We start from the raw sequence: 14,767 nt of genomic DNA on the forward strand, positions 1-14,767 counted from the left end.
ATCGATATCTTGACTTGCTCCTATCTGCCACCTCCATCCTTATTTGGGCTTCCCTCACTCATACTGGACTTCTCTCGGGTCTCCCAGATGTGCTGTGCTCTCCCCGATCCAGGCCTCCACACGCGTTGTTCCCTCCATTTATACGCCCCACTCCTTCCCCTGATCCCTGCTCATCGGGCCACAGCTTGAATATCCCTTATGGGGACTCCCCCAGTCTCGTCCTAGCGCAAGTCTGCTGTGTTCTTCCCTCTTTATACTGTACTATGAATATTTAATTTCTCTCTTGCTGGGGCTTCTGGGTGGCTCAGTCAGTTGAGCATCTGTCTTCCGCTCAGGTCATGATTCCAGGGTCCTGGGATCGAGCCCTGTATCAGGCTCCTTGCTCAGCAGGGAGTCTGCTTCTCCCTCTCCTCCATGCTGCTCCCCTGCTTGTGCAGTCTCTAGCGTGTGCACATGCATGCTCGTGCTCTCTCTCTCTCTCTCTCTCTCTGTCAAATAAATAAATTAATTACATTTCTTTCTTGCTCATACAGAGTAGATTCTGTGAGGGCAAAGACTGTTTCATTATGTGCTACTTCACCCGCCCCCAGCACCTTGTCCGGTATGTGCTAGGTGCTTATTAGTATTTGTTGGATTATTAAATGACTCACTGCCTTTCTCAGGAAGACTCTTATCAGGAGGCACCTTGGTGGCTCAGTCCATTAGGCGTCCAACTTGATTCCAGCTCAGCTTGTGGTCTCCGGGTTACCGATCAGAGCCCCGCTTTGGGCTCTGTGCTCAGTGGGGGAGTTTGCTTTAGACTCTCCCTCTGCCCCTCCCCTCTCTGTGCACGCAGGTGCTCCCACTCTAAAATAAATAAATCTTTAAAAAAAAAAAACAGAAAAGAAACACTGTGTGTTAGTCATGGGTGGGCTTGTATCCAGTGTGGAATTTCATACTGCCAGCTACACACAGGATTTATCTTGCAATTTTAATATTTTTTTCCTCTTTCTGAATTTTTCAATTGCAGGCCTGCCGGGGGGCCCAGACAGCTGCTGCCGCAGCTCCCCGAATCAAGAAATTTGCCATCTACCGTTGGGACCCAGACAAGACTGGAGATAAACCCCGTATGCAAACTTATGAAATTGATTTGAATAAGTGAGTATCTGTGTGAGAGCTAGGTATTTGATAAATGGAAGTGAACTCTTGATCTGATTGAGGGACATGCTTTTCGCATCCTTGGAAGGTTTAAAAACAGATCATTCGGTGGTCTGGAATTTATCATCTCTTTTTCAAATAAGAATGAGGTATGTACCTGATTCAGAAGGATAACCGGGGGCTCCTTGGTGGTTCAGTCAATTAAGCATTTGACTCTTGGTTTCAGCTTAGGTCTTGATCTCAGGGTTTGGAGTTCAACCCTCCATGTTGGGCTCTACTCTGGGCTTGGAGCCTACTTAAAAAGAAAAAAAAAAAAAAATACCAAGAAGAACAACTTTGAAAAATTTCTTTCCTTTCCCCAGATCAGAGGATGACAGACTCCTTGGAGTACTGGTAGAGCAGGTAGACACCACAAATTTGGCTGGAATGGTGATTGGACAAGAGAGGGATGTAGTTAAAATATTAACAACAATTTGTACCTCTACTATTTTTTCAATTTCTGTCCCATCAAAGTGCCACAAACTTAGTGGCTTAAAACAACATCAATTCATTATCTCCCAGTTGTACAGGTTAGAAGTCTGGTAAAGGTTTCATCAGACTAAAATCAAGGTGTCAGCAGGCCATGTTCCTTTCTGGAGACTAAGGTGAAATCCATTTTCTGTTCTTTCAGGCTGCTGGCAGAATTCGGTTCCTTACGGTTGCAAAAGCGAGGTGCCTGTTTCCTTGTTGGCTGTAAGCTGAGGGCTACTTCCAGCTTTTAGGCCTCTTTGCTCCGTGGCTCATAGTCTGGCCTCCAGAGGCCCCAACAGCGGCTTGAGTCCTTCCTCTGTCTCTGAGGCACTGTCTTTTATCAGTTTCCACCCTGAAGGATCTCCACAGGTAGCCAAAGGGAAGGAAGAGGAGTGAGGAGGAGTGAGCTGGGGCTCGTGCTTCCCACCGGCGCCCCCCCCCCCCCGCCCGGCATAACCAGAACTGCTCTATTTTATGACCTATTTCATTTGTCGGTGAATAAGTATTTTATTTCTTTTGAACAAAAGCTTCCATGGTGCCAGAAAATGGTTTGAAAACTAATACTATCAGAATGCTTTCTTTGACTCTGTGTCAACACGTAAGTCCTTGATATATAACCTTGTCAAGCAGACAGTTACCAAATACTCAGCAACCAAAAATCATACGTAAAATTCAAAGAAAAGGAAATTATACAGGGCACTGACTGAGCCAATCAGGTACCCCCCCCCCAGGCCAATTTTCTGCCCCTAATACAATAAAACTAAAAATTCACATCAGAAGCAAAAGACTCTGAACTACTTGAAAATTAGAAAGCACTCTTTTAAATAACTGCTTTATTAAGGAATAGTGTAAAATACTGTTAGCTGCTTGGAAAATAAAAGCATTGCAAATCAAAACTTACAGAATAAGGCTAAAACTGGAAGAGTTCAATTCATTAGTAATTTTTAATGATAAAAAAAATGTTTTTTAAGATTTTAAAGATCACAAGTAGGCGGGGGAGCGGGGTGGGAGCATGCTCCCTGTTGAGCAGAGAACCCAATGCGGGGCTCAATCCCAGGACCCTGAGACCATGACCTGGGCCAGAGGCAGATGCTTAACCCACTGAGCCACCCAAATGCCCCAAATGATAAAATTTTAAAGAGGAATTACATTCACTTCCAGTCAGAGCAGAGTAGCTTTCATCAGACTGCCCTTTCCCAAACAGTAGCTGTAAACTTTGGAAAACTTTGGACAAAGCATCAGAAGTAATGACCTGTGGGCACAGGAGAGTAACCATCACGGGCAGGTACTGGGAGGGCAGGCCATTGGCGCTTGGAAGAACAGAATGCTGCTGGGCAGATGAACAGGTTTTTGGATGCTCTTTCCTGAGGGCAGACCCCAGTAGATGTGGAGGTACAAGAGCAAAAATTAAACCAGACGTAATGACCGGAAAATGGAAGGTACACTGTATGGCTACCACGGCAACCAGAAAATGGGGCGGGGGGGGGGCTGATTCTATTTATGGACTCTGTCCAAGTTGGGAGTTCAGCCCATATTAATTGTTGCTTTAAAAAAAAAAATTGGGGGGCACCTGGGTGGCTCAGTTGGTTAAGCAGCTGACTCTCGATTTCAGTTCAGGCCATGATCTTGAGGATGTGGGATCAAGCCCCGTGTCAGCCTCCACGCTCTCTGCAGAGTCCGCTTGAGATGCTCTCTTCTCTGCTGCTCCCGCTGCTCTTGGGTGCCTGCTGTAAATAAATAAATAAATAAATAAATAAATAAATGGCTTTAAAAACAATCAGGGGCAGGGCGCCTGGGTGGCTCCGTGGGTTAAAGCCTCTGCCTTCAGCTCAGGAGGTCATGATCTCAGGGTCCTGGGATCGAGTCCCACATCAGGCTCTCTGCTCAGCGGGGAGCCTGTTCCCCCCCCCTCCTCTCTACCTGCCTCTCTGCCTACTTGTGATCTCTCTCTCTCTGTCAAATAAATAAATAAAATCTTTTAAAAAAAATAAAAACAATCAGGGACATCTGGCTGGCTCAGTAAAGCATGCAGCTCTTGATCTCTGGCTTGTGACTTCAAGCCCTGCATTGGGCATGGAGCCTACTTAAATTAAAAAATATTTTAAAAATCAGTACTCTCCAGAGAGACAGTAAAATCCAGAGTTTCTACGTCATGTTATTCGCAAGGTCACTTGCGAATTCGCAGCATCACTAATCATACCAGGAACAGTGAGACACGGCTCAAACTCAAGTGGAAAGACAAGCAGTAGAGGCCACCCAGCCTTGAAATTAGCATACGTGGATTTTAAGTAGTTACACCTGTGTTCACAGATTAAAGGGAAAGATGCTCATGAGATAGGAAGTCTTAGCCTGGAAACAAAAACTTAAAAAACAACCACATGGAAAATCTGGAACTGAAAAATAGCAGTATTTAAAAAAAAAAAAAAAACACCGGATAGGGCTCGCAGCAGATTGGAAGTGACTATAGGAAGAACTCTGTGAACCTCGAAATACATTAATAGAAGTTATCTGTTCTTAGGAACAAAAAGATTTTTTTAAAAAAGAACCTTAACTGATCTATGGAATGATATCAGAAGGTCTCATACACATAATTGGAGTCCCAGGGGGAGTGGAGAGAGAGAATAGGCAAAAAATACTTGAAGAACTAATGGCCAAGAATTCCCCCCCAAGCTGGTGAAAGACATGATTGACATATTTAAGAAGTTTGGTGAACCCCCAGCAGGGCAAATACAAACAAAACTACCTCCAGGAACATCATAGTCAAATTCCTGAAGATCGAAATAGCAAAGAGAACATCTTGAAAGCAGGAAGGGGAAAACGTGTTACATCTGGGAAATAGTATAAATGGTGGTTTAGTCTCCTCAGAAATTGTAGACGCCAAAAGGCAGTGAAACGACATCTCTAAACTACTTCTGAAAAACACTTATCAACCAGAATTCTGTACTCAACAAAATGATGAAGACATTTTCGGGTAACAAAAAAATAAAAGCATTCATAGCCAGAAGACCTGTACTACGTGAAATGCTAGGAGTTATTTAGGCTAAAGGAGCTTGGTTCTTCGGAAAGGAATGAAAATCACTAGTTACAGTAAATTAAAAAACATTTCTCTGCTTACTTTCATTAAAGTATATATAGGACTGTTTAAAGCAGAATTACAGTATTGTGTAGCATACACCTTATACAGATGGAATACGCATGAGAACTAGCGCATGGGTTGGGAACAGGCTGACCTATAAGGTTGGAAGGTCTTCCATGTGATGGTACAATATTAGCTCTAAGTAGATTAAAAAGTTAAGGATGCACATTAGAATTCTTAAGTAACCATTTTGTTTTTAATCCAGACAGAGCGAGCTATAAAGCCAATATATAAATTATATGGAATTCCAAAAATGTCTACTCACTCTAAAAATACTTAATTAGGAGAGCCTGAGTGGCTCGTTTGAGCATCCGACTCTTGGTTTTGGCTCACGTCCTGATCTCAGGGTCCTGGGATCCAGCCTCGCAAGGCTGGGAGTCGGCATGAGGATTCCCCTCACTCCCCCTCCTTCCCCTCCTCCCCCTCACACGCACGTGTTCGCTCCCTAAAATAAATCTTTTTAAAAAATAAATTAAAATACTCCTTAAAAGAAGTCAGGAAAGAAAGAACGGGAAAAGAAAGATGTTGGGACAATGAGAGACCCAAATCCAACCACATCAATAATCCTACCATGCAGAGGCAGTAAACACTCCAATTAAAAGGCAAAGATTGTCAGAATAGATAAAAACCAAAACCCAGTTTCATGCTGCTTACAAGAAATGCGCTTTAAATATTATTAAAAAACAAAATTCAGCTAAGTAAATTTTAAAGATGTACTGGCTTTGTTTAACCATTCCTGAATCAGGCAGCATCCAGTCTAGCAGGTGGAAAGGTGCTCCAAGGGGCACGCGGTGGCTTAGTCAGTTAAGCATCGAAATCTTGAGCTCAGCTCAGGTCTTGATCTCAGGGTTCTGGTTGGAGCCTACTTTAAAAAAGAAAAGAAAAAGGAGTTCCCCAGAGCTGCACAAAATGAAAGATTTATAGGCAGACAGGAGTGGAAAAAAAGAACGAAGCGTATTGGTTATGGCCTTGTGGTCAAAGAATATACTCTAGGGGCGCCTGGGTGGCTCAGTGGATTAAAGCCTCTGCCTTCATCTCAGGTCATGATCTCAAGGTCCTGGAATCGAGCCCCGAATCAAATCGGGCTCTCTGCTCAGTGGGGAGCCTGCTTCCCCCTCTGCCTCTGCCTGCCTCTGCCTGCTTGTGATTTCTGTCAAATAAATAAATAAAATCTTTAAAATACATATATATATGTATACTCTAGAAGGTCACAATTTTTTGGAGCCTGGATTTGTTTTGGGGCCCAGTTATCACAGTGAATGTAGCATGCAGTCGTCTTTGTTATTCTAACAATAAACTGGGCCCTAAAACAAATCTCAGTATGTTCCAGAAAATTGGCATCTTCTAGAGTGTATTCTTTGACCACAATGAAATTCAAATAGAAAGCAGTAACAGTAGGACATGTGAGGGAGACACGGGCCTTTAAAATACGATGCAGGGGGGCGCCTGGGTGGCTCAGTGGTTTAAAGCCTCTGCCTTCAGCTCGGGTCATGATCCCAGGGTCCTGGTATGGAGCCCCACATCGGGCTTTCTGCTCAGCAGGGAGCCTGCTTCCTCCTCTCTCTGCCTGCCTCTCTGCCTACTTGTGATCTCTGTCTGTCAAATAAATAAATAAAGTCTTTTAAAAAAATAAATAAAATACGATGCAGGGACGTCTGGGAGGCTCAGCCGGTTGAGCATCTGACTCTTGGTTTCGGCTCAGGTCATGAGATCAGGGTCCTGGGATGGAGCCCCACTGGGCTCCGTGCAGGGCATGGAACCGCTTGGGATTCTGTCCCTCTGCCCCCGCCATTCCCATATATATATGGGAATATATATATTTAGAGATGTAAAAGCTAAGAGAAAATTCCGTGTATTCATGAAACCTCAGGAAGGGGTGTGGTCTTCTTAGATTTAAAAGTGCTAGTATCCTAAGAGGAAGAGGTAGTCAGTTTAACGATGTAAGCATTTAAATCTGTGTTTTGAAATATTGCATTTTTCAAATTGGGTAATTTGAAAATTGGGTAATTCCACTATCCAAATTAGAAGTCAAATAGCCAGTTGCTGGCTGAGGGCTGTGGGTGGGGGGGGGGGAGGGTTAGCATCAGATATAACAGATTTGTGGTATATATTTTGGTCTTGTCCAGGCTTTCTGGCTTCTAAAACCCCTGTAAATCCTAAAAAATAAGAGCTACAAGGTCATCTTGTATTATTATAATTTGGTTTTGCTCCCAGTTCCTGAAATAGGTCTGGATAAATAATAAAGGTAAAGCGGGCGGTCCTTTGTTATTCATAGCAAGCCCCTTTTGGCCATTGGCATTTATGTTAATGAGGTGGTTTCTCGAAATCTAGATAATCTCCTACTTCAGTGGGAGGAACCAATCCTGTCTGGAAGTTTGGATCCCTCAGCCCTACCCCTTGACCTGGGAAGAGGGAGAAGTTAAAGGTCGAAACACTTAAACCAACAGCCATTGCTCAGTCATGCTGAGGCACTGAAACATTCCTAAAATTGATGGAGTGTGGGGTTCAGAGAGCTTGGGTGGGTGAACTCGGGGAGTTGTAAGGAGAGGGCGCGGCTCTGTGCGTCTCTTCCATTTGGCTGTTCTACTAAATCATAGTCTAGTAAGTTAACTGTTCTCTGAGTTCTCTGAGCCTCTTTAGCAATTATCAAACCCAAGGAAGGGATCGTGAGAATCTCCGATTTGTAGCCAGCCATTCGGAGCACTGGGGACAGCCTGGACTTGGGAGAGTCTGAGGAGGGATCTGACACTGTCTCCATGTCGATGGCGGCAGACTGAGTTCCGATGTGGGACACCCCGCTGGTGTTGCAAGGTTGCTCAGTTCCAGAAGCTACATAATTGGTGAACACGAGTTAGTCTAGTGAAGGATCGGGGTGAGCAGGTAAAAGGTTCACGGCTTTGAAAAAATTGCCTTTAAAGAAACATTCCCAGATCTCGTAAGTAGAGGGGCAGAGAGCACAGTGGACAGTTTCCGGTATTAGTTGACTAGAACGAATACGTCACATGGGCATGGATTTTCATGTGTTCTGTTCTCTGGTGCGCCTCCAGCATCCCGACCAGAACCTGGCACAGAGCAGACTTTCAGTCAACAGTGCAGAAAAATCTCTGATTTTATGACATAATTCAGCCACTGTGATTTTCAGAGCTCTCGCATTAAAAACACTGACAATGGTAATACTTCTCCCTCCTCAAATGGCAGAGGTTGTTAAGGTCACAGTTCCCGATCTTAGCAAAGATAGGGCCGTGGGGTATTTGCACATGGCTGATAGACTGCTAACAGCATGGTAGCTAATCTCCTCCTAGTGATCATTTCACAACAGACACGCCCGGTTCTGTGCCACACTCTCCTGCTAAACGCCTTAAATCCACACCTTGGCCATGATACCAGTAAAGCTAGGGAAAAAAAGTCTGGGTCATGCTGAAGGCTGTTTGGGGAAGGGGGCGTGTGTTTTTAAATGCCATGCCTTGGGAACTACACAGGGCAGCGGCCAGAAACAGGTTTGTTGAGCACTGGTCTGTGTGCCAGCTACCATGAAAAGTGCAGCTTTTTAGGTATTTTTCTAAAAAGCCTGTGACATAAAGATCAGTTCCGTTTTACGGATAAGAAGCAGGCTCAGAGAGCTTGAGCCGTTCCACAGAACTGCACACTACAGGATAACAGTCGTGCTTAAACTAAGCAAATGGGGCAGACGCTCCCCGCCTCATCTTCCCCCGGGTCAGTTCACCTGCCGTAGTCCCGTGAGATGTAGCTGCTGCGCTCTGCTTTGTAGGCGGGGAGCTGAGGAAGGGGTTTGCCGAGAACCTGGTGAGTGTCCAAGCCTGGACACTGCCCGGGCTCCCAGACCCCAGGCCTGCGCTCCAGCTTCCAGGCACAGTGCTGCGGCCCTTCTCCCCCGACAACCCCACTCATCCCCACCCCCCGCTCGCTGCCCCCACGCGGGTGGACACTCGCAGCGCTGTCAAGTGGGAGACTGTCTCCTGTAGCTTTTCTTTTCCTAGAAGTGCATACGCAGTGTGACTCTGCCATGCTGAAAATGCAAAAGAATACACAAAAATAAAAGTGTGGAAAAAATTGAGTATGCCCTGAGAAACCCGAGTGGATGAGAAGAGCAGCTACCGTGTGCAGCATCTCAGATCATACTGTACTGAAGCAGGGACGTTGAACTTCCGTCAGTACAACTGGGGTGTTCTCTTGTTTCCGGGCAGATGTGGTCCTATGGTGTTGGATGCTTTAATCAAGATTAAGAATGAAATTGATTCTACCTTGACCTTCCGAAGATCATGTAGAGAAGGTAAGCATTTCCTTCCTTGTTAGGCTTCAGATGCTCAGGCTCTGCTTCTGGGGCCTGCCACGACCGGCTGGCCTTCTGCCAGGGGACCTTGCTGGGCATCACGCTTCCCGTTCCTTGAGTAAATGCGCCGGAAATTCCAAGTGTAGTACGGGTTCTGGTTTCTGAGTTTCCTTCCCATCGGGAGCTTTATGTCACGTGGTTACTGCCTCTGGCATCCCCGTGAGCTGCCACACAGTTCGGGTCCAAGCTGCTCCCGCCTGCTGGCAGCCACCTTGGCACCCCTGCGGCGTTCATTCACGGGAGGGGGGTGGGAGGAGACGGTGGAGAGTTTCTAGTTGGGGTACAGTGCACCCCCCTCCAGGCTCCCAGCATTACGTGTGTCCATGTGTAAGAGCAGCTGCTCAGTAAGACCATTTTGGGAGGGAACAGAGTCCCACAGTGTGCTGCTGGTGCCCCAGGAGCTGAGTTTAGGCAGTGTTCACACCAGCGTTTTTCATGGTAATAGCTACATATTTAGGTGACGTGTTAGAAAAATATAATTACTAATGACCATGGAACAGTGATCTAGTTTTTTAATATAGATTTAAGTAAAAATGAGTTGGTTTTAAGAAAACTCGTAAATAATCCTTCAGCTGTGCTCAGACGTAGCAAAAATCACAGAGGGATGGCACAAGGGCTGACGGGTCCTGACGGCCGTAGAGCCCCATCAGTGTACCAGGCTCTGTTCTGTGCACTGGACAGGGCTAGACCGGCACTATTAGCATTTAGGCCCAGGGAGGTTAAGGGACTCCAAAAAACACGCAGATAGTGAGGAGCCAGGAGTCAGCCAGAGTTGTCAGATTCCGGAATTGTGCTCAGGTGGTACACTGCTGGCTCTCCAGGCTTGGAAAACTTGGGATCAAACCAAAACAGGGTCGCTTGAGCCACGACCAGTGGGAAACTTCTTCCTGAAATGACCTTCCAGAAAGGGAAAAATCACTATAGCTCTTGGCCCGTCACTTTTTGTCTGTGTTCTGCTATACATTTCAAGTATTTCAGTCCTGCTAAGACATCTGCTTTGATTCAGCTAATTGTAGAGGATGGGAGTTAGTGTACCAAACGCTGACAGATAGTATAATAGTCGTGCTGAGTCCTGCTGTTAGGGAATGCTCTGCTGTAATTAAATACCAGCCTTCCCATGTAAGTCCTGGCAACATAGGAAATAGAGATGCTTTTCAGTAACCTTTCCCCATAAGACTTTTTCAGAGCCAAGAACATAGGATGTGACCCATCTGGACTAAAAAGTATTAGGCAGAATGATACTGATTGCCACTCCTTTTTATTTCCTCATTGACTCTTAAGAGAATTTCCAGGGGAGCCTTTTTCAGAGAAGATTCACTGGATTTATTTTTTAAATTGTATTTGATTTCTTACAAGAGCACACTTGTCTGGTTGGATGCTGGGCACACGTAAATATTTTGATAGCATTCAGTCTCCTGGGAAACTTTAAGAGTATTTGCTTATGATGGGTCTTTGTTGTCTCTTACACGCTTATACTAAGATTTACAGGAAGGCGCCTGGATGGCTCAGTCGGTTAAGCGTCTGCCGGCTCAGGTCACAATCTTGGGGTCCTGGGATCGAACCCCACATCGGGCTCCCTGCTCAGCGGGGCATCTGCCTCTCACTCTCCCTCTGTGCTCTCCCTCTGTCTCTCTCTCAAATAAGTAAAATCTTTAAAAGAAAAAAAAAAAAGATTTACAGAAGAAGAGGGGGTGGTCTTCCTAAAGTGATAGCCCAGTGCAGGTCTCCCAGGTAATCACATTTCTGAAAACACGGCTTCAGAAAAGTCGGTTCAGATTGCTTGGTTCTCTTTAAACTCTAAAATACCGAGGAACTTCCCATACACGGCAAGGAAAGTGTCATTTGCAGGGTCCTTGGTCAGCACCTTATTTTTGCTTGGTTTGCTTTGCTTACACATGAGTTCATTCTTCTCCCTGGCAAGGCAGTGTTCAGGCGGTCTATGTGGGTGTCGTGTCCCCAGGGCAGCCGCTGTGCTGTTAGTTCAGTGGGGACGATAGAGTAGGGGTTGTGTGGGGGTTATGTGTGTCCAGGCCTCAGCTGGAAGATGACCAGCACAGTGTCGATTTGCTTGTGGGTCCAGTCTGTCACAGTTTGAGAGGACCAGTAACAGGGGCTTTTTAAAAAGGGGTTGGGGTGCTGATTTATTCCCGAAAATGCATGAGGACTGGCGTGGGAAGTCCGTGATGCCCACAGTGCCCTGGGCCCCTTCTGTCTCCAGTGCCGCCTGTAGCGTGTAGATCCCACAAATGGGTTGCCTCGTGGTCACAAAATGGCATTTGGAGCTACAGTCGTTAGATCTGTATTCCAAGCGGTAAGATGGAGAAGAAAACACCACGGGCACCTCGGCCACTGCTCCTGATGGTAGGGGAACGACATTCCAGAAAAAGAGTTTGAAACTGGACTGACGGGCCCCGGGTAAGGAGGTGCTAAATGCGTTCTCTCTCTCAGGCATCTGTGGCTCTTGTGCCATGAACATCAACGGAGGCAACACTCTGGCTTGCACCCGAAGGATCGACACCAACCTCAGCAAAGTCTCCAAAATCTACCCTCTTCCGCATATGTATGTGATAAAGGACCTTGTTCCCGTGAGTTCCTGCCTCCCCCCATCCCACTCTCTCTCCCACTCTCCACACCCCATTTTTTATTTTGGGGGGAGAAGGGAAGGGGTGTGTGTGAGGGAGAGATGTGTTAACCATTCTCTAGGGCAGGCTTTTCTCCTGAGTTTCATTAAGGAATTTGAATGGTAGAAGATAAACAGGCCTAGAAGATTCTCCAGCCTCTCATTGGAGAGGATTGTTGGGGAATAACAGGGTATAGGATTTTAGAGCTGGAACAGTCCCAGAATCAAGAATTTGGCCATTGACTACAACGAATTCATGTGGAAAATACCAGTGGGGAAGGCACCGGTTGTTACACGTTGTACTTTAATCTCTGCCTCCCCCGTATGTGGCACCTTCCCTGACAGGGCTGCGGGATTGCAGGGTTTCCCCAGTGGGTGGAGGAGAGATTGCCTGGCCGCGAATAACGCCTGTGACTGTTTCTCCTCCTGTCATCTTTGCGTGGGTCCACGCCAGGGGCAGAGAGTCAGACCTCTGCTGCTGTGGGTTGGGGAAGTGGGCTGCGTCCCAGAAACGGGGTGAATACGAAAGCTGGGGAGCGATGGTGGACTCTGACCCTCCTTTTCGTCGTCTTCCTCTTAACCTCAGGACCTGAGCAACTTCTACGCTCAGTACAAATCCATCGAGCCTTATTTGAAGAAGAAGGACGAGTCCCAGGAGGGCAAGCAGCAGTACCTACAGTCCATAGAAGATCGTGAGAAACTGGTCATTAGTCCCCATTTATTGTCTTGCCTTGCCAGGAAGCGTGGCTTGGGGGGTTGGGGTGGGGAGTAGCAGCACCGGACGCTGCAGACCATTTATGGAGTGTGTTCTGGAAAGGAACCACAAGAGCATCTGTCCAAGGGGACACCCGTCCTCTCAGGGCCAGGGGGTCTTGTGATCCCACAGAGGCCCCCAGTGGACCAGGGATCCGGAGCACGGCTGCCCTGCCTGGAAAGGGCAGCATGTCTTACCATGTTGCAAGATGTTTCAGGGGAAACCTGTACGCAAATGATTGGGTCTTGCCAAGGCAATGCCTCTGTCGGAGCTGCTCTTTAACAGAGCGGCCACGTCTGACACGGGCCGGCCCCTGGCAGTCGTGCTCCCGGCCTGTGTTACAGGCGGCCGCCAGACGGGGACTGGAACCTTGCCGTTCTTTCCTAATGCCAAGTGTCGGGGGGGATTGCTGGGTGGGACGGTGACGGCCTGTCACTCTCTTGGCGCTCCGGTGTCCAGGCTGGGACGTCTTACAGTGAACATTCTCAGGTTTTCAGTCCCGTTCTCCGGCCCTTCTCCCCCAGAGAAGCCTCTGGTTTACACCTGCAGTCCTGGCACTTCCAGTGTCCTTGTGGGGAGGGAGCGGTGGGAGGGAGACCCAGCAAATGGGTCCCCACAGTATGGACAGTATGACTGCACGGGGCCAAGGAGACAGCATGTCTGCACGTCCCACGTCCCTCCGGGGCAGCGACGGGGTCTTACTCCTTCCTGAGTCCCGAGGCCCTGGCGCGGGTTATTTATTGGTACACGTTAGGCACGTGGATGAGTAAACGCCCTGTACCTTCTAGACGTCAGACGGTTGAGGCCCTCTCCTCTTCCCTGTAGAATTAAGACAGGACAGTCCTCGTGTGAGTGCCCCGCGTTCTGGGTAGAGCGGTGCAGCGCAGGCAGCTTTCTCCTGCATTGGGGAGTCCCTTGTCCTCGGGACAGCGTTCTGCCCGGCATTCCTGACTCGCACAGGGGGTGGGACTGCGCAGGGCCGCAGGGCTGGCTTGGAGCTGGTCTCTCTGGGCCACCTCACCCCCCTGCATTCCTCCCGTAGGCGACCCCAGCCAGCTGAGAACCGCCTGCTAGGTGCGTGGTACTAAGGCACAAAGAGTCTCCCTGAGCGCATTTTCTACATGATCCAAGTTTACACCTTTAAATACCAAAAATTTGTTAAGCATTTTTCACTTCCTTAAATGAGTATGCTGAGCATAGCTTTTTCTCACAGTTTTAAAAGCCATAATGGTCACTGTGGGTGATTGGAAAATACAAGTAACTATTTTTAAATATAAATAATCTGTAATATTCCAGCACCCAAGGATAATGTCCATGGACAGCTACTTTTGTTTTTTTCTTTTATATGCTGCATTACATTTTTCTGTAGCTGGGATCAAATGTAAATATGTCTTTGTATCCTGCCTTCACTTTCGTTACTGTGAGCATTTTCCCATGTTCTTACGGATTCTTCATAAGCATTTGCCCAAACGTTGCTTTCTGCTACTTCAGTTGAAGGCACTGTGCGTTACGTAACGTCCACCTACTGTTGCACATGAAATTCTCTCCAATTGTTCGCTGTTACAAATAAGGCTGGATAAACATCTTTATTTTTCAAGTTCTGGCCATCAATGTGAGTTCCTTTTCTTGTTAATAGGTTTTTCTGTAAGTGGACCAAAGAACATGACCATCTTGAAGGCTCTTAAGCCTGCCACCCTGTGCTTTCTAGACCATCGGGGAAGTGTGCGCTCCCACGTGCTCTCTGAACAGAACAGAGATTTTGTTAAAGACCCGTGGTTACAGTCATGACTGTCCACTCTGTGTCATCTGGTACAGTCAGGTCACTGTGCCCCTCTCTCTTGCTGCTTTTAATCAGTTTCTGGTTTTCACAAAATCAGAAAGTCTGGTTTTTTAGAACTGGCTGGACAGATTGAGTCAGCATGGCAGGGTTCAAGTGCAAGCAGGTATTCCAGAGTCGGACTGCCGGGGTCCCATCCTACAGGCCTGGCTGCTTGCAGCTGTGCGACCCTGGACCAGTGACCTAACCTGTCTGCGACTCCAGTAATCCTCACGCCGTAGCATAGGGTTGTTGGGATGATCAAATGAGGGAAAGTGAGTATGGCACAGGGGGTTTATTTAAGATATTGTCCCCGTTGCCAGCCCGGGCAGAGGCTGGGGTAGACTCCTCGGTGGCCCAGTATGCAGGTCCTTCCTCATTGCTCCTAGCGAGCATTCTAGGTGGTAGGGTGTTTGGGGTGAGTTGGTTGGTTTTTCGTGGTT

At 47.2% G+C, this 14,767-nt stretch overlaps 1 protein-coding gene across 1 annotated transcript in view; it reads left to right on the top strand.

Moving 5' to 3' along the window:
- The window catches only part of SDHB (succinate dehydrogenase complex iron sulfur subunit B), a 28,748-nt gene that overhangs the window by 9,166 nt on the left and 4,815 nt on the right, over positions 1–14,767 (top strand). Inside the window, exons 2-5 of the mRNA XM_080800121.1 lie at positions 1,010–1,137; positions 8,989–9,074; positions 11,583–11,719; positions 12,341–12,457. Of these exons, the coding sequence (XP_080656247.1) occupies positions 1,010–1,137; positions 8,989–9,074; positions 11,583–11,719; positions 12,341–12,457 (468 nt within the window). The remainder of the gene's footprint in view (positions 1–1,009; positions 1,138–8,988; positions 9,075–11,582; positions 11,720–12,340; positions 12,458–14,767) is intronic.

This window comes from Martes martes (genome assembly GCF_963455335.1).
Source record: "Martes martes genome assembly, chromosome: 4".
Lineage (NCBI taxonomy): Eukaryota > Metazoa > Chordata > Mammalia > Carnivora > Mustelidae > Martes > Martes martes.